The following is a 20,375-nucleotide window of genomic DNA, read 5'->3' as shown; positions in this document are numbered from 1 at the left end:
CGATCCGAATGTCTACATTTTGTGACAGGATGACTCTCACTTGATACTTGTGCTCTATGTTGATGACTTGATCATTACAGGGAGTACTTCATCCATCATTAGCAGGGTCAAATCTGCTTTGCATGACAGATTTGCTATGACTGACTTGGGTCTTTTGCACTACTTTCTCGGGATAGAGATTTCACAGTCACCTTCCGGGATTACACTATCGCAGCCCAAGTATGCTCTTGATCTACTTGCACGCTTTCATATGGCTGATTGTAAGCCTGCCCCAACTCCCTTTCTTTCAGGAGTCAAGTTTGAGGCTCAGTGTTCTTCTCCACCAGTTGATGCCACTTTGTATCGTCAGCTTGTGGGTAGTCTCATCTACTTGAGCCATACACGCCCTGATATTTCATTTGCAGTTGGCATGGTTTCCCGCTTCATGCAGGAGCCACATGAGCTTCATTGGAAAGCCGCCAAACGCATCCTTCATTACATCCAAGGTACACATCACTATGGGATTCACTATGCAGCAGGCACAGGACTTCGCTTGGTTGGTTACACAGACTTTGATTGGGCTGGGGATCTGGATGATCATAAGTCTACTTCTGGTTACAATTTTCACCTTGGTTCGGGCCCCATTTGTCAGTAGAGCAAGAAGCAACATGCTATTGCTCTCTCTTCGACTGAGCCTGAGTATTGAGGCGCTGTTAACGCAACGACTGAGACCATTTGGCTCCAACAGATCCTCACAGAGTTTGGATTCACCACTCCACGGCCGATAGTTCTACATTGTGACAATCAGAGTGCTATTGCAATCTCGAAGAACCCGGTCGAGCACCAGCGGACCAAACACATCGAGATTCATATGCACTATATCCGAGAGCTCATCTAAGAGCAGGGCATTGATTTGCAGTATTGTCCTACAGCAGAGCAGGTTGCTGACATATTCACCAAACCTTTCACCGAGAGTAAGTTCCAGCAGTTGCGAGCTCTCTTGGGGGTGCGGGATGTGTCATTAGGGGGGGTCAGCTGACTTCTTCTTCCTCTCTTATGGGGGGCACTTTTTCCTCTTTGAGGTTTTGTCCTTCTTCTTTGAGAGTCTTTTGTACATTCATCTCTCTTTTGGGGGGGAGTTTTTTCCCACTGGGTTTTCTCCGTTTCTCCGTTTGTGAGAGATTGCATTGCATGGTTTTGCTTGCATTTGCATATTGTAGATGGGTACCTATCATGGCCTAGTAGCCGGGACCCATCTTGCATTGTTGACTTGAGTCTTCATTCCCCTAAGTTGCACTTAAGGGGGGGTGTTGGTGTAAATAAATATTCATTTTGGATATTATTACACTTTACTTAAGTTAACTTAGGATAATGCATCTCTTTGTAGTTTGGATTTGAGACACTTAGGGAAGTGTGCACATAGGGATAGAGCTTGTAGGAGAAATTCCACCTTTTGTGGTCTTATTTTACTGTTACACTCCACATTCGGTGGGTCATCCACCTCTTGTGGAATATTATATTATTTCTCCTACCTACCCCTAATATTTCTTACCTACCCTTGTTTCTCATTGAGCCACATGTCATATTTGTGTGCTCATACATCCATATGACCTTGCCTATATAAGCAGGCCTATATTCATTGTATTGGTTAATCCAGTTGATCATTTTGCATATTGATGAGAATACAGTTTGTTCTTGTCATTCTATTGTCTCTCTTTTTATGCTTTTCATTGTGCCCTTGATCTTGGCAAAATCCTACAATATGCCTTAGGTAATTAAAGATTACTTAAATAGTTTGATCTTTACTTAAAACAATTGTCAACCCCTTTCGGAAAATTTTAGCTATAAATACAAATTTTATCGCGGAGACATAGTAAATCGGTGGAACATTTCCAATCCCGCCCGATAAGCAAAGTCTTGCCAATGCGTATCCTTGCAATTACTGGTCCACACTTTAGGCTTTCTATTTTATCAATTGGTTTTACATCTGCATATTGTATTTAAAAAAATTTCAAAAAGTCTATTCAATAAAACCATTCCGTGCATCCCGTGATTATTGCAATCCATGAGGTGATATTTCCTGAGTCATTCTGGCAAATATTTCATGCATCTTGTGTGCACTTCCACATTTGGCTCATACACATCTATCATGGTTTTGATAGAGTTTTCTGTGCTTCGGCAGTCACCCATAACTTGTTTCGCAATCTCCAATTCGGCATAGGCTGAGAGGATAACGGCAAAGGTTGTGAAATTTGGCTTCTCGGCTTAGGTTTGTATTTGCTTGCAGTGCCTATATTCACTGCAATTAGCGAAACCAAATTTCTGTTTGCTGATAGTTCGCAGGCTGTTCTATGACTATCATTTCAACACAAGAGGGGAGAGAATTAGTAAAGGCTATGGATCACGGCTTCACACCTATCAATTGTATTTAACACTTGACACACTCGATCCCAAACCATGGCTCGGGCAAGGTGGATAGTTGGCAATGGTAATATTAGTATAAAAGAGATACAAGTCAAATGCCATATTTGTTATGTAAAGAAATGTAATATGTCTGAGGATGGTATATGGAATAGTGCAGGTACGCAGGACTATTAGAATAATACTTTATTATTTTATTATTAATGCTCAATATTGTAAACTTAGTGTAAATATCTTAATAAGATCTTGCTCGATCTTATTGGCAGTTTCTTTTTAGAAACTTGCCCTCTTGTAATTCTTTGTAATCCTATTTATTGAGCGTTTGCTCATTGTTAATAGACATTTATTTTTTTACCAATTACTTGCGTAATATGAAATCAGAGCCAAGTTATTTTTTTTTTGAAAAGTTTCTTTGTTTATTCGAAATTGCTACTTTGGCAGTTCGTTTTGGCTGTAGCTACTAGGGTTTTCTCGCTATTTACTGCCCTCTCCCGCGACCCGTCTCTCCTGCATTTCGCGCAACCACGTGACGTGTTTTTTTTCCGCCCGCAATTTTTTTTCTGCCATTTTTTGACGGAAATCTGCATTTTTGCCTAGGGTTTTTACCCTTCAGATCAAGTCGAAATTTTTTTCTGATTGCAGATTCTAGATGGGTTTTTCGAGATCTCAACTGGGTCGTCGTCAAAATTTTCAGGGTGCCTCGATTTTCGTGCCAGCGGATCTAGATTTCGACAACAGATTCTTTTTGGGTTTTTCGCAAGGATTTCTGGATTGTCTTCGGATTTTTTTGGGTCAATCGGAATTTTTTTCTTGAAATTCGTGTCAGTTGAACTTCATTTTTTGAAGTCTGTACCTGCATCTGTTTTTGCATTGGGATTCAAATTTTTTGAATTCCGTGCTAGTGCCTCTTAGGTTTTTTTCGTTTTCCATGCATTGGGAAACGTGCAAGATGGCATCATTGACCAACTTGATGTTGGAAGGCAGTCAGCAATTTAATGGGAAAAATTATAACACCTGGAAGCAGCGCATGCTGACTATTTTTGAATATCGCCGCCTGGATAATCTTGTTTTGGGCACGGAGTCCCGTCCTCAAACACCTGGAGCTGACCAGGACAAGTTTGACGATCGCAATCGAGAAGCTGGTATGCTTCTCAAGCTCTCTGTTACAGATGACCAGCTACCTCAGATTCCTTCCAACAAGTCAGCTGCAAAAATTTGGAAGCATCTGAAGGGTTGCATGAGACATCCGACAAGAGTCGAGCCTTTTTTCTGAAGAATCAGCTGTTCTCCATTATGATGGATGAATGCATGTCCTTACAGGAGCATCTTACAAAGATTAAGGACATTTGAGATTAGCTCGAAGCTATTGGTCAACAAATGGAGGAAGAGGATATGGTAGTCATTACTCTGAAAAGTCTACCAAGACCGTATGAGCACTTTATAGAGACTCTCAACATTACTTCTACTAATGTTGATTTGAAATTTCTAGAGTTATGCACCAAACTTCTGCAGCAGGATCATTGGAAACAACAGTTTGGTAGTGACGCTACTTCAGCCTCCTCAGAACATGCCTTTGCTGCCAAATCCTTTCACAAGGATAAAGGCAAATCCCAGTCATCCCGGTCCTTTCAGCAGAAGGGCTCTTCTCAGTCTTAGGATGGTTCCAAGAAAAAGAAGGTGCAATGCAATTACTGTCACAAATTTGGTCATATGATCAAAGATTGCCGTACCAGATTGGCTTCCGAGCAGCGGAAGCAGGGAGGGTCTCAGCCTAAAGCCAATGTTGCTGAGCACACAAAGCAAAAAGAGTTTGCCTTTTATGCCTTCATGGCTAAAAGACCTGCAGATCATGTGAAGTCTTCTACCTGGTACATTGATTCTGGTGCTTCTCGTCATTTCACTCACAGGCGTGACTAGTTTGTTGAGTTCTCTCCCTACACTGATTCAGTTATTTTTGGAGGTGGTGAAGAGTACACTGTTGTCGACAAGGGCAACGTTCAGATACAGTCTGGAGGGAGGAATCTCATATTCCTCAATGTGTACTATGTTCCTGATATGGAACTTAACCTCCTTTCTGTCATTCAGATTATGCGGCATTCTCCTCAGCTGGATGTCATTTTCAGTACACATAAGTGCTCGATTGTTGATCGTGCTTCTAGCACTACTGTAGCTGTTGGCATTGAGGATCATGGTCTATATAGACTTGTGGATATAGGTGATTCTCTTGAGCATGCCTTCGCAGCTAAATCTTCATCTATCAGCAGTCTCTGGCATCAGCGATATGGTCACCTGAACATTCATTATCTTGCACAGCTTGTTCAGGAAGACTTAGTACATGGTCTCCCTGATATTCAGACTCAGAATCATTGTGTTTGTGAAGCTTGCTAGGTTGGGAAACAACACCGGACATTATTCAAGGATGGTGACTCATGGCGAGCCTCTAAGGTACTGCAACTGGTCCACGCTGATGTATGTGGTCCTATGAATACTACTTCTGTTACTGGGTGCAGGTATTTCTTTCTTTTTGTTGATGATTTTAGTCGTAAAATGTGGGTGTATTTCCTTAAGCACAAATCAGATGTGTTTACTGTATTTCAAAAATTTAAGGCCTTAGTAGAAAAAGAGTCTAGTTCTTCTATTATTACTCTTAGGTCTGATAATGGGGCGGAGTTTTGTTCTTCTACTTTCTCTACTTTCTGTGATACACATGGCATCAAACATCAGTTAACGACACCATACACCCCTCAACAAAACGACGTTGTAGAACGTCGTAACCGCTCCATTACAGAAATGGCTAGGTCTATGATGGAACATAGAAACGTTCCTAAGAAATATTGGGCAGAAGCAGTGTTCACAACAGTCTATCTTCTTAATAGGTCACCCACTCATGCTGTTAAAAATAAGACTCGTGAGGAAGCATGGTCTAGTCGCAAACCTAGGATCAGCCATTTGAAAGTTTTTGGCTCTTTAACTTATGTGTGGATTCCTGATACCAAGCGCACTAAGTTGGATTCCAAGAGTTAGAAGCTCATGTTTACAGGGTATAGTGACAACCACAAGGCTTACCGACTGATTGATGTAGACTCTGATCGTCTTATCTTCAGTCGTGATGTTGTCTTTGATGAAGAACGAGGACCATTTCAGCTTTCCTCGTCTCAGCACCATTCTGAGGATCAACCTTTGAAGGCTTCTGACTTAGGTATATGTCTTCCATTCGGTTCACCTGATGGGAGGGATGATGCAGATTCTGTATTTAATGATGCACTACATGAGTTTCCTCCAGAAGATGCTCATCTTCCTCCTCTTTATCCTCATTCGCTTCCTCTTCCAGTTATTCCTCCCGCTCTTGATGTTGGCACATCTACTCTTCGGCCTAAATGGTGGGCTAAGACCATCAATGATCTTCGTCCTGATGAGCTCATTGAGGGTAGAGCTTCTAGAAATAAGGGCAAACAACAAAACACAGTTAATTTTGCTCTTATGGCTAACATCCACAGTATCTATGAGCCTCAAACATATGCAGAGGCCAAAGGGATTCCAAAGTGGGAACATGCAAAGGATGTTGAGTTCCAAAGTCTTCAGAAGAATCACACCTGGGTTCTTTCAGATCTTCCTCCAGGGAAGAAACCCATTAGTTGTAAATGGGTATATAAGGTCAAGTATCATGTAGATGGTACCTTAGATAAATATAAGGCCAGATTAGTTGCTCGAGGATTCACACAGCGAGAAGGCATTGACTAAGAGGAGACTTTTGCTCCTACTACTAAGATGAGTACTATTCGTCTTCTTCTCGCCATTGCAGCTCAGTATGGTTGGAAAGTCCATTAGATAGACGTGAAGAGTGCCTTCCTCAATGGTGAATTGTAGGAAGAAGTCTACATGACGCAGCCTCCTGGTTTCAAGGTTGCCCGTTCAAAACCGCAAGTGTGTAGACTTCGGAAAGCACTCTATGGACTTAAACTTGCTCCTCGAGCATGGTACATAAAAATTGATCAGTACTTGGTTGCTCATGGCTTTCAGCGTAGTCCTTCAGACAATAATCTGTATATCAAACACTCTAGTAATGATATTCTCTTTCTTGTTGTCTATGTGGATGACTTGATCATTACTGGGAATTTAGCACATTTGATTTCAGAAATCAAACAGGATTTGTGCAGCACTTTTGGTATGACAGATTTAGGACTTCTTCATTATTGTTTGGGTGTTGAGGTTTGGTAGACTGATAGCAACATCTTCCTTTCTCAGTCTAAGTATGCCAGAAGCTTGCTTGACAGGTTTCGAATGCAGGATTGCAAACCTGCTTACACACCTATGGAGACTGGTCTGAAATTGTCAGCCAAGTCTGATTCTCCTCTTGTAGATGAAACACAATTCAGGCAACTAGTGGCCAGTCTCATCTATCTCACTGCCACTAGACCTGACCTCAGTTTTGCAATGAGCTACATCTCACGCTTCATGACAGCCCCCAGGGCTGATCATTGGGTAGCAGCGAAGCGTGTCCTGCGCTATGTGAAAGGCACCTCAGATTATGGACTGAGTGATGATCCTTGACTCAGTGGGTTCACAGATTCAGATTGGGTAGGCTCAGTTGATGACAGGAAATCAACCTCTGGATATGTGTTCAGTTTGGGATCTGGTGTAGTCACCTGGATTGGTAAGAAGTAGCAGGTAGTGGCTCTCTCTTCGACAGAAGTAGAGTATAGAGGAGCTGTTTAGGCAGCTTGTGAGGCAGTTTGGCTTCACCGGATGCTTGGAGATATGCAAATATCTCAAGCAGGTCCGACTCCCTTGTTTTCAGACAATCAGGGAGTTCTCAAACTTGCCAAGAATCCAGTCTTCCATGAAAGAACCAAACATATAGAACTTCATTGTCACTACATTCGGCAGCTGGTTGAAGACGAATCCATTCAGTTGCTGTATGTTCCTACCTTGGAGCAGTCAGCAGATATTTTCACAAAACCCCTCAGTCCAGATAAGTTTGTAAAATTTAGGGGGTCTATTGGTGTAGTTGATAGATTGAACATTAAGGGAGGGTATTAGAATAATACTTTATTATTTTATTATTAATGCTCAATATTGTTAACTTAGTGTAAATATCTTAATAAGATCTTGCTCGATCTTATTGGCAGTTTCTTTTTAGAAATTTGCCCTCTTGTAATTCTTTGTAATCCTATTTATTGAGCGTTTGCTCATTGTTAATAGACATTCAATTTTTTACCAATTACTTGCGTAATAGGGACTAGCATGAGAGAACGCAAGGTAATCTAGAGCATGAAAGCTAATAAAGCAGCGATGTAAAAGGGTGAGATATAGTTTGTGGATAGCATATATGTAAGGGTTGGCATAAGTGTGGTAGCTATTGCATCTCTCTATATATGCATGTTTATTTTAAATAGGTTGTTATTTAAATCAAATTGATTTTAAACAATAACTTTAGGTCGGAAACCAATCTTTCGTCTCTGCATGCTATGACATTCGTCTGCCTCCTTTTGAAACTATATGCTGGGCTCTACCCTCATGGGAACCACATTTATCCCCACATATAGTAAACATTTGGTTTCGATAATGTCAAATATATTAATTTGAATTATCAACTTTCATAAAGAAGATGTCTTTCATTAATGAACTTGTAACAGTACTAACCTTATCTGATGATCAAATAAACCATTCTTCTTGAACCAACGCTCCAAACCTTGCTCTGACTTATTACCAAATAATTCATTTGAACAGGTGACAGGAACAATTCGGAGTGAATTTGTGGTCATGAACTGATTAAACATTATCAAATTGTGCACTCTGACATTTTGTAAAAAGTGTCCAATCATGATTTTTGCATCCAGAATCAATGCTGAAAACTGACCCAATCATATAATGAGGTCACGAAAGTTGGCAATCATGTAGACATTTAACCAGAGATTGCAATGCAACTGATGGCTCCGAGAAATTCCTTCTGAGGTGAAAGATATTGAATTTCAAAGTGAGCTCCGTAATTGATTTCAACCTTGTGCAAGTCTTAGATTTGCATAAATTGCATTTGGTTTAAGCTCGGAAAAAATATCAAATGGATTGTTGAGGGTTTGGGGTTTTGCACAGGAGTTCATAATCATACTAACAATTGCATGGATCAATTGGTTTAATCTGAGGGTAATCTGGGTGAGAAATATTAATCCCAATAGAAGGCTACTTTGGTAAGTTTTTTGCACCGTGCAAGTAACAACATGAATAAATTGCAAATGGAATTGGCCTTGAAAAAATAGCAAATGAGGTGTTGGGATTATACAAATTTGTACAGGGGTATTTTGTTGATAGGAGAATCACCTAGGATAATCATTTTAGAATGAAGGCTCTCAGATACAAAGATATTAAATCCCTAAAATGCCTACTTGGAAAGGTTGTGTGACTCAAGCTTATGTGCACCCTAAATTTTGCCACTTGAAATATGTATCAAATCTGACCGTGGGAAGGTGAATATGGGTGCTCATGCTTATTTATGGGTGGTAAACATATTTGGAAGGTCAAATTGCTCATCGGGATCAGGATTCATGGGTGCATTTTTGGGGTTGTTCACTAAATTATCTCATTTAGGAGACCCTAAATTTTGCCAAAATTTAGGGTTCCAACACTCCCTTTGATTGGACTTTGTGTGCTAATTCACCATGATAGAGGGGTGAGGTTACAACAGGTTGCCCTGGAAGCCCATCTCTCCTAAGCCTGAAGGCAGTACTCTCTGTATCCCCTTGGCCTCATAGGACCATCTGGCCTCACCATTAAGTGGAATACCTAGGAGAGTACCCCATCACCGTATCCCTCTTGTAATCCTCATTTCCTCTACCATGGCTGAGAACATCCAGAACATATGAAGGATCCATTATTATTCAGACATTCTACATATAATAAATAAACTGCAGAAAAATCATTAGTTAGATACAATATATAATCAATCATAACAGTAGTGCATTGTAATCATTAGTGTGCAGAGATATATATATATTGATACAGCATTTACTATGTTATGCACAGGAGACTTGTACCAAACTGCAATATTCAGTTGAACTGCTGAGTGTTTAATATCTTATGAAATACCAAGTCTAATGATTCTATGATCATTTCTTGAATGCTGGCGTGTTCCTCTTATACCTATCCATTGGGTTTGTAGGGTGGTGACTTCCCTTCAGGGTTGTGACCAATGTGATGGAATGTGTCTATTGGATACCAATTGCATCCCTTCAGTATCTAACTGCCTCTCTTAATTTGCTCTTGTTAAGTCCAATTAATCTTAATTGATTTAGGGAAGACCGCTTGTTAGGAAAAGAGAAGGAAGGCGATCTATAAGGCAATCATTGTTTGCTAGGCACACAGTAATGATCCGATCTGCACACCATATTAATCACAACCTGCTCACAGAAATGATCACGATCTGCTGCTTTTACTTGGGTCAATAAGAAATTGTGAAGTCTTACTGTAGTAAGACAATTTCTTCATTTGGATCTGCTGATTAAGGAATGGGTTGCTGATTATGGGGATCAAATCAGGGGCATGACAGTGCTCAAGTAATATGAAAAGTAAGAATAGAAAACTACTTTTCACCTAGGGAGAGCAATCAATTTTACGGTTACCACATTGATGCTACAAACAACAAGAACACATCTCCTAGTGGCTATCAAAATAAGAGAGGTAATAATGGATTCAATAACAGCAGAGGGGGAGATCCAATCCAACGACTCTAGAGGTTAGCCTATTATACAATGTTGAGAGTCACTTTTTAAAGGACTATGCAATATCCTGACCAAATTTTTTTGTTCCAAACTTGCAATATTGTTGATTTTATCTTGCAGACATTCGACAAACACTTTGCAGGCAAGATATTACAAAGAACTTCTGATTATAATCACTTAGAACAGCTGTATCTAAATTTCTAGATTATTTATATTCATCATAAATTTATACCAACATTCATAGAATAGCTAAGGCATTTTGTCAAACAGTTGACAAACATTCAAAAGAGCTGGAAATAATATAAGATGAATAATATAACCCACCGTTCCAGAAATCAGAATTACATGAGCAAAGAGAATTTTAATTTCTAAACTCACAATAGAGTGCGAATATTTGCAATAATGCCAAGATGATATGTGAGTGTGAACAACAATAGAAACCCTCGATACAACAACAAAAATATCCCTTCAATCAGCAATAGACTCTGCAACTTTGCCCAAGTATGTCGTGTAGCTGGGTGGTCAGCTTCAATATGACAGAAAATACTCCAAATAGGGCTGCACCCTCAGCCAAAAACCCACGATCCACACTAAATCCCGAAGGCAATATATGCGAGAAGTGCCTATTAGTGGTAGGATTTGAACCCTCACAAATCTCAAAAATAATTGCTTGCAAATCTCCTAATAATCTTTCAATCAACAATTTGAGGTGCAAACTCAAGTTGGGAAAAAATAATATAGCTTTCTTGCACAATATTTTTCAAATTTGCATCAATGAATTCACCAAGGATTAGCTAGGTAGGTTTTCATCCACAAAACCAATATACGCCTGAGGGTTTTGTCTTAGTTTGAATAGCTAAACAATAGCTCAGACTCCTAAAGAGGGTTTCACCAAAAGGAACAACTAAGAATGAACGAAATGAGTCTTCTCAACCTCCTTTTATAACTCTCAATGGAACCTTCCAAAAGTTATATTGAAAAATCACTTTTTAAATAATAATCATTTTAGCTCCTTTCAAGTTACTTTGTATCATTTTACTTTTTGAATGTCGTGTCCCCTTCAATCGTTGAGGAGGATATTGATTAGTTTGATAAAAGTGTTTTGTAACACTTATTAATAATAATAGAGTATTAATATATTAATATTATTAATTTAAAAAAATAAAAATAATAATAATAATTTTCTTTTTTGTGGTCGGCCCCAATTTGGGGACTATTTCTTGCTGGTTGATCACTTTAAGTTTAGATCTAAATGAGTATATAAGGCACACCAGTATTCATTCCAAGGCATCAATTGGAAATTTGATGAGTTATTTATTGACTGCTAAACTATGCCCTAAGACGAAAACCTCAGTGCAAAAGTCTCAGGTAGCATGAAAACCCTTCTTGGTGTTGGGAATTATTGTTAAATCCATTCTGAGTGGGAAATAATTCAGTTGTTGTCCCTTTGTAGGTCAGATAACTGTGAAAAACACTAGCGAACAATAGGAGTCAAGTGCTATGAGCAGGGAATTAACCATGCATTGTTGGTGAAAGGGCATTGTGCTGATTTTGTGCTACATACAAGGCACAATATAGTGGAAAATCGCTCGAGCACCATTGTTGAAGAATAAATTTGGGACGTGACACCTCCTTACTACCTACAACTGGATGTTGGAAGGAACACGCTAGTGACAGGGAGACATTTCTTCAGCATCCTAAGTTCTGCCAGCTAGTATTGCCCATAATCAACTTGCAATTCTTGCAACACAGTGGACTAAACATTGTTTTTCTAAATTCTGAAGTGTTAACTACCTGCAGACATACTTCACTCTAAGGTGTATCATTGGTGTTCTTACTCATATGAGTGTTTGAGTATTATCTTTTTCTGTGGCAAAATGTTGTAATTGTTTATGGTACTTTCAGCAAATAAATTGGGATGTTTCAGTTACCTATATTGTTTGAGCAGATAAATTTGTTGGTTCATTTCATTGAACTCCTAAATCGCTTAATGTTTCCCTTTTTAAATAATTAAATATAAGTTGTCTTTTCAGTTAATTTTTTGACAACTTAACATTTAACTATTTAATCCTTTTTCATTATTTCCCACACATCCAGCTGAAGTTAGGGAAAATATTAGAATGGATCAAATATGAATTTTGACTGTGCCAAAATACTCTTAAGCTCTCAGGATTATGAACTTAATGAAAATTGGTGTTTTCCAAAAATAGCTAACTTCTCCAAGAATTTTGGAGAGTTCCTAGAGTGTCAAAACTGTATTCAGAAAGAATTGTTGGACTCATCTTGAATACCTGCACTCACAGCCATTGCCAGAATTCCATTCATATAAAGTTGGTATTCTTTAAGAATCTTGGAACTTCCCAAGAATGTTGGAATGGACCAAAAAAAGGGACATTTCGGACTGCCCAAGAAGTTGGGACAATACGGGACTACTGTGCAGATGGTGTTAACCTAGTGATGCAGGAGCATCAGGAAGATTTGAAATTCTTGTCATTGTTGGATGTTGTGGCCTTGTAGTTTGGATGGTAGGCAAAGGACTTGAGTTGTGGTAGATTCAAGTTTTCGGAGGTTAGAGTTATCAGAAAGATATTTGGAGATGACAGAGTGGAGACTGTGTTAGTTTACCGGATTAAGGGAGTCATTGGAGAGTGCTGCATTCTACCACACTTGAGAGTTGGGATGGGATCTGCAGTTTGGATGGAGAGTATGTCTAAACCTGTTGTGTCATATTCCAGAGTTTCCAGAGTGGAGCTTTTGCGAGCGGGAAGTTTGAAGTGATAGAGTAGTTACAGTGTGAGATGGCAGACTGGGTGCTGTTCTGGAATGATGTGCTAGGAAAGGGAAACATGCGGCAGCAAGTGGAGTCAAGGGAGGGTAGTATGGTGTAATGTCCCCTATTGGGATTTATCTTAATTTGGCCCTGAGACAACAATTCCAACTTAAGTGAGAATTGTAATACATTTATAAATTTAATTTCATTAATTCTGAAGATATTTTACTATAATATTTAACTCATAACGCTAAGAATAGTTCTTGGAAGAAAGAACTTATCTTGATAGTTGTCTCTGATTTGACAATGGATTTATGCTGATCATAAATCTCCCATAAACTGATGCTATTTACTTAAATTCTGCTATATAATTTCTCACTACACAACTGTTATAAGACTCCTTATATCTGATATAACCTGATCATAAATCTGTCATGAATATGATCTCATTCAAACGTTCATCTTACTACTTATGCAGACCCATCTGTATAGGATAATCTTCTTACCTCCTCATATCATCTTCTTTTCATCCTAATCCTTTTTATCTCCCTCCCTATATATATATATATTTTTAAGAGCGATGTCTTTATCAAGAGATGCATTATTTTACAAAGGGAGATGACTCTTACTTAATATGCATCCCTCATTATTAACCGTTGCTTTTCGTAATAATTCTTTATTTAATGTCTGTAGTAAATCGCACAACTTCCTATTAAGTGCTTGTTATGCTCCCAATGATAATGTAAAACTATTCAATATTCAATAGAATCGTGCACTACTGCTTTGATGTCAATGAGCAGATCACTTTTATCAATTAAGGCCAAAGACATCATTGACACTGCAAGACCAGGTACCCATAGAATGTACTCAAGTTTCTGCTCGTTTGTCATGTTGACTTTGCTAATAATGTGATTAACTAATCCATTCGAACTGTTAGTTCTATCCCTTAATATCAATATTCTTTCATATCTTGATTGATCTGCTTATCTTCCTCTTGGATAGCGATGAATGTGAGACGAGCTCCTGCCTTAGATCAACTTGTTTCATTCTTCAATGTGGAACATCGATATGGTATTTGGACCTTCTCATCAGCGATGAACTTCTTTTCCATTTATTATTGCTAGCTGCTGACAATGGATTGTCAGCATGACTTTTCACAGGGAGAACTCGTCAGAATACGTATCAGCTCAACACTCGGTGGAACTCCTTTGTCAAGTTGAAAGTAAATCTAGGAACAAACTATGATTGCCGAAGAGATTGTAGATAGCTATAATGGGCGCCACGATTTCATTCAAATAGTCATCAAAGAACACACAATGTGCCAAACCAAAGCCAATACATACACTACGAAATATGGTTGACAAATACCAATACATTATACTCACTCCGTGTCAAGCTTAAAGCCCATCGCTGACTAATTGGTGTCATATCCTTTCAGTGTTGTAATAGTCAGCACCCTCTAATCGCTGATGGGATCCGCGTTGGCTATCTTGCTATTTGCTAACCCATCCTTCATGTTCATAATCATGGTTGCCGCGGAGGATACTTTTCTGACCATCGGACTATGTATGGTTTCAGCTTTTGATCATCCATCGGTCTTAATAAATGGCTGTGATTATTGTTTTATCATTGATAAATATTAATCCCAATGAAAAGCATTTGGCACCGTCCATATGGTTATGGTGATAATACGTGTTCCTTCATGCTGTTTCGGTCATGATATCATTTTGTGGATAGACTCTTTTTAGAACAATTGTAATTAAGCAGACATCGATACTAAGATACCAATTCAAACATTATTGATTATAATTGTATTCAGTTTTCCTTGTTTGTTCAGAATATCCATCATAGTGCCACCCCCTTAGTCGGTGATATTATTGCGTTGTCTGGTTTTTCTTCTCGTCGGATCCATACTTCCGACATGGGCCAAGTAATCACTGATGTTTGTTTATTTTTCTTGGCATATGCTCTCTTCTTTATACAAGCAGGTTTTTATTATCTGATGGAAATATTTTACACTCCCCTTATTGTTTTACCATGAGAACTTGGATGCGTGCAAGTCTTTATGTCTTGATGGATGGATAATATATCAGTCTCTTACTTGTCTTAATCCTTATGGGACTAAGATGATCTCCTCAATGTTTGTTACTTTACAAAAGATATACAACCTGTTTGTCTTCTGGGTTAAAGATGGGGACATGACATATGGTACTAGTAGTGGTTGTGATATGAAGCGCATGACGTTATTCAATTACTGTGTTACTGCAAATGAAGTAGAAGCCAGTGAGTACACATTACATGGGGCCAACCTTTGGCCGACTTAGATTGTATTGAAGAGTTGCGAACAGTATATAAGCATGTATTATGATTGCTCCAAAGCAGTGAATCAAGGAGAAAAGATCTGGAAGCGAGGAAAGAGGACAGGGTGCTGGAGAAGAGAGTAGCGGCAGTAAGAGCAATTGAAAGCAGAGGACATGGACTTATCCATAGAGGTGCCATAGAGTGTTATGATTGCTTGTGATTACTGTAACCTGGGCTGCGGCCTAGCATGTATGAAGGTGAATCTTGAGGCTGGGACCTGGGTTTTTTACTTTGAGGGTTTTTCCAAGATAAATCTTGTGTCTTGAAGCTCTGTCGTGTGGATTCATCTTTCCATACAGTCACATTTTCATCATTCTTTTTGCCGTACAGGCACAAGTTTGCTCTGCCTTGTTCAGTGTACAACGGCCATAACTTTGTGCCTTTATCTGATGTTTGGCTGCAACTATTCCCTCTGTTATTTCATTTGGCTGTATGCCTCTCTGAAGTTGCTCATCTTGTACAACCCAGGAAGGATTTTTTGATAGGGTCTTCAAAAGCAGCAAAAATATCTTCTAATCAAGTTGTACAACCCTGTATAGATTTTGCAAGTTCAAACACTATTGTATAGTCCTCCTATCATACAACGCTTGCTGAAGCATTCCTCACCATATTTCCTGCTGATAGTTTTGAGAAGTGCGATGATGCTGTACACCTCTAGAAGAGCACTTTACACCTACAAAATGAGGTTACAGTGGTACTGTAGGTCTAAAGACTTGCAGTACAGTGTAGAGTTGTTAACATTTGCTAAGTTTGGTGTCTTCTATGTCTGTTTTTGGTTTGTTGGACATCATTCTGTTATAGGGTTTGTTGTTTCCTTACCCATATGCCTAAGCAATTGATCCACCATCCATATTGATAGAAATGAGGATTTCAATGTGCCCATGCAGCTATATCCCATCTTTGTAATGTCCACAACTAAACACAGGGATTTGGGCAGCAGACTCAAAGTCGAGCTGGAGCAAGTGTGATATATGTGTAGAAGAATTGAAAAGAAGGTGATGCTGACACATTCACCATTTGCCTTCCATGATTCTTCATATATCCCCTACAGTGTAATCAGTCAGTTCCCCTTTTTGTTTCCCATTGGAATAAAAGCTGCAGATCTTGGGTTGGGTATGCCAGAAGCTTAGCCTTCGAATGATATTTGTCAGTACTTTGTTGTGGAGTGTTCAGATTATGATTCTGCCGACCTAGTTGAATGAGCAACACATCATTAGAACCTTCCTTCTCTACAGTGCCACCAAAAACCTGAAAAAATTCCCCTGATTTTAAGTGATTTGTATTATTTTTGTTTTCTTGCTCATTGGCTAGGAATCTAACTTATCTTTTTGTGGGGGATGACGTAGTTAGCCTAAAATGACTTTGTAATGTTTTGTAACTTGTTAATGTGTTTTTGCCTTAGATGTTTTTTGTGGGTACTTGTTAGGAGTCAGTTGTTTATGGTTGTCAACAATTGTGTTCTGCTTGGCAACTGGTGGGTAATATAAACAGGCACAACTGGAATTGTACAAGCACTACCTTTCTATAAATAAACCATTGGTCTTCATCTACAGTTATCTGGTATGGACTGTTATATTCGATTTATATTATGATAGGTAGTGTTTTTATTTAGCAGTAAATGGAATGAAAATGCCCTTATTAGCCTTTGCAAGGCCAAAAGGGTTCAAATGACAATTATGCAGTTACATGGCCTGTGAAAGAGAGTAGTATCCTTGTCCAGGAACATACAGACTTTTGTTTTTTTAGCAGTTCTATTTTCATAATCTGTTCAATCCTGCTTTTTCAGCTTTTGGCCAATGCTAATATTTGTGTCTTTCTTCAGTTTAGGCAAATGCAAGGGATTTAGAGTGCATATATAATTCCTATGTTTTAGGGGTTTTTTGTTTATGACACTCTTTATATTTTTTAATTTTTAAATGGTTTATGGACATTAGTACACATTTCAATTTTCTACACATGCCTTTGAGAGTGCAATCAGATTTACGACTTTTATTTCACTCATCTTGTTAGATATAATTGTCAATGTTTAAGCAATCATGCTCTTGGAACCATATGCTTGAGAACAGTTATAGAATTTCCTGATGCTATAGTACTGCAGATTGAAACAGAGAGAGAAGCTGGAGCAAACAAGGGCATCTCAGATAAGCAGATACGATTAATTTTTTTTTCTCCATATGTCCTGAACATAAATTTGGTGGACTTACCTGGCATAATGAAAGTTCCAGTTGGTGATCAACCGATAGATATTGAGTCTCGGACTAGAGCAATGATTATGTCATACATAGAGCATCCTTCATGTATTATTCTAGCAGTTTCTCCTGCTAATTCTGATTTGGCGAATTCTGATGCACTTCATATTGCAAGAGTTGCTGATGCTGATGGTATGTGTGGTTTGAATTTTTCTTAAATTGTGCGGGCAGGTGCTTGATTGGGGTTTACATTCACTTTGAATATCTTTGAATTATTGTAAAATGCATTGATTTTTTTTTTAGTTCATGGTGATTGCCTCATATGGGGCCTATTTTCCTTGCAACAGGATCTCGTACGATAGGTGTAATCACAAAGGTAATATGCTTTAAAAATGAAAGTTGTAACAATTATTGTGAAAGGTTGAGCGGCAATTGTCAGGGATTTCTCTTTTTTCTTTTCAATTAATGTTAAATCTAGTTTTGTGTCCTTTTGTACAATGGCTCGGATAACTGACATCAATTCTTCTTATGTTTCTCAATGTTGCAGTTGGATGTTTTGGATAGGGGAACTGATGCTTGTAATTTTCTTCGTGGAAATGTAATTCCTCTTCGTCTTGGGTATATAGGGGTGGTTAATCAAAGTGAACAGGTAACAGTGTTATGTAAATCATTTATGCATGCTTGCAAGGTAGTGTGGCTTGGTCATGAATATTTCTTATTGCATTGAGTACAAGCTTAATGTTATGAGTTAGTCTGAGTGAATTGCTCAGGTACTATATAACCAAGCTTATTATCTTATACAAAGACTAGTTATGTTTTCCTCATCCTTTTACTTTAGTTGTTTTCTGAATTCTTACACATAAATGATACTGACTAAAACTGAAGAAGCTTGATATATGAACTGTGGTTGTTCACAAACAGGACATGTTTGTAAACCCAAGTATTAGAGATGCACTTGCATATGAGAAGAATTTTTTTTATGATCATCCTGTAAGGCTTATTTCACTTGATAACATATCTGTGTTCATATTTTTATTTGTTGCTTGTTCAACTGCTAGTCATGGATGGTATTTACTTATGTCTCTGCTAAATGATTTTGCATTTTTGGGTCTTAGGTTTACCATGGTTTAGCCGACCAGTGTGGTATCCCCCAATTAGCAAAGAAGCTGAATCAGGTAGCCAATATCTTGGTACTGATTTTTGAGAATACTTTTGATTATATCACACATTGTCTGTTTTGACTGTAACCATTATGGGATTCTGATTGAATAATCTCTGATGATCCACTTTGTACTCAGATTTTAGCAAAGCATGTAAAATTGATGTTACCAGATTTGAGAGCAAAGATACATGCTCAGATGATAAGTGTGAAAAAAGAGCTTGCTTCCTATGGGCAAGTTGCAAAATCTGATGTATGTACCTTTAATAGTTGTAATCATTGTACTTGTAAATCTGAGTTTGATTTTATCTCTGAGTTCTATGTGAACCATACATGTGAAAATAATCTTTTATATTTTATCATGGAAATTTTCATTTGTTTCTTTGCAGATTGATCAGGGAAGTTTAATACTCAACATACTAAGAGAATTCTCAGATGGTATGTTTTACTCTTCAAAATGATTTTCTACTCTTACACTCGAAATCTAATCTAGTTAAATTTTGTATAGTCTTTTTCAGATGGTTTATGGAGCTTTTATTGTCTTTTCTTGCCCTGGAAGTATTTCAGCTTTCCAAGAGTAATTTTAGTTTTAATGAAATTTTATACAGATGGTTTATGAAGTGTTGTTCTTGTATCCAACTTTTGCGTAGAGAATCATTTTCGCTGGGCCAACTATGTCTTTTAGCAAAGAATTTGAGTTTGTATTTGTCTTATTTGCAAGATGTCAAAAGATGTATATCTGTACCCCACAATAAAACCTATAGAAGAGAGATTGATAGATGTTCATCAAGAAAAAATATAAGAAGACTGTTAGGGTTTGATTTGTCCTTTTCAGGACAATTAAAACTGCAACAATATTTATGGGATAACTGTTATTCAAATTATAGCGGGAAACTACTTAAGAGCTAACTAAACCTAAACTAAAACTATAAACAAAATTTACGAAGTATGCACACTATACAAGATTTCAATAGAGGCTTTTGCATTAAATGTAAAAATAACCAATTCACTATGTTTTTGCGTTGGAACAAGTGCTAGACTATCAACAGCCAAGACCTGCAGCCAAATTTTCCAATTTAATGGAGGGTAAACTATCAAGCATGAGCAATAAACTCAACTTCCTACTAGCTAAAGCAGAGACAAGTGTTTTATTGCTGACAAAGATTTGAAGGAATAACAACAATAATTGTTGAAAACTGGCTAAAGCAAAAACCAAGAAAAAATTAAATGAGTGAACACCACACGCTTTCTTGAAATGAACAACTAAGCTACAATTTAGAAAGATCGATCTCCAAATAGTCAAAGCTTGACTAAATTAATCTTCTGCCAATTTACTTCATGAAATTGCAATGCAATAACAGTTACAATAACTTTGAAAAATGGCTTTTTGTAGTAGAATTTTGACTTCATCTATCATAAGTGTTGGTTGGAAATTAGTAGTAACCACGGCTATTGGGGTGCAAGGATGCACGGTTATGCAAGATAAGAGTATATGGATGAATATTGTAAGTAACCCCCAAAACTTATAATGCTGGTATGAGATTATAATTCAGGTTATCTAATAATGAAATGGTATGTTTGTTTTATGTATATGCATGCATGCATTACACCAAAAATATTAGAATGCCTGAAGTAAATTATAATGAACAAAACCAGGCCATAAATCAGATCTTGATGCATGATCTGAACTTGAAGGTTAGATGTTTTTACTTTAAGGCAGGGACATGTCAGAAGACTTAGAACCATGCGGGTTACTGTTTTGAAGCCAACCAGGCATTAAT

At 38.0% G+C, this 20,375-nt stretch overlaps 1 protein-coding gene across 2 annotated transcripts in view; it reads left to right on the top strand.

Annotated features, from left to right (window-relative positions):
* LOC131036667 (dynamin-related protein 3A) overlaps positions 1–20,375 on the top strand; it is a 128,626-nt gene that overhangs the window by 19,612 nt on the left and 88,639 nt on the right. The window contains exons 2-8 of one of the 2 annotated variants that reach the window (XM_057968612.2): positions 17,345–17,627; positions 17,783–17,811; positions 17,983–18,033; positions 18,357–18,425; positions 18,551–18,610; positions 18,734–18,847; positions 18,984–19,032. In XM_057968612.2, coding sequence (XP_057824595.2) covers positions 17,345–17,627; positions 17,783–17,811; positions 17,983–18,033; positions 18,357–18,425; positions 18,551–18,610; positions 18,734–18,847; positions 18,984–19,032 — 655 coding nt within the window. Of the gene's footprint in view, positions 1–17,344; positions 17,628–17,782; positions 17,812–17,982; positions 18,085–18,356; positions 18,426–18,550; positions 18,611–18,733; positions 18,848–18,983; positions 19,033–20,375 lie in introns of both variants that reach the window. The other variant, XM_057968611.2, reaches the window with a different exon arrangement.

Source organism: Cryptomeria japonica, chromosome 1 (assembly GCF_030272615.1).
Source record: "Cryptomeria japonica chromosome 1, Sugi_1.0, whole genome shotgun sequence".
In the NCBI taxonomy this organism is placed as follows: domain Eukaryota; kingdom Viridiplantae; phylum Streptophyta; class Pinopsida; order Cupressales; family Cupressaceae; genus Cryptomeria; species Cryptomeria japonica.
The sequence above is the reverse complement of the archived record's forward strand: the minus strand, read 5'-3'. Positions and strand labels throughout refer to the sequence as shown.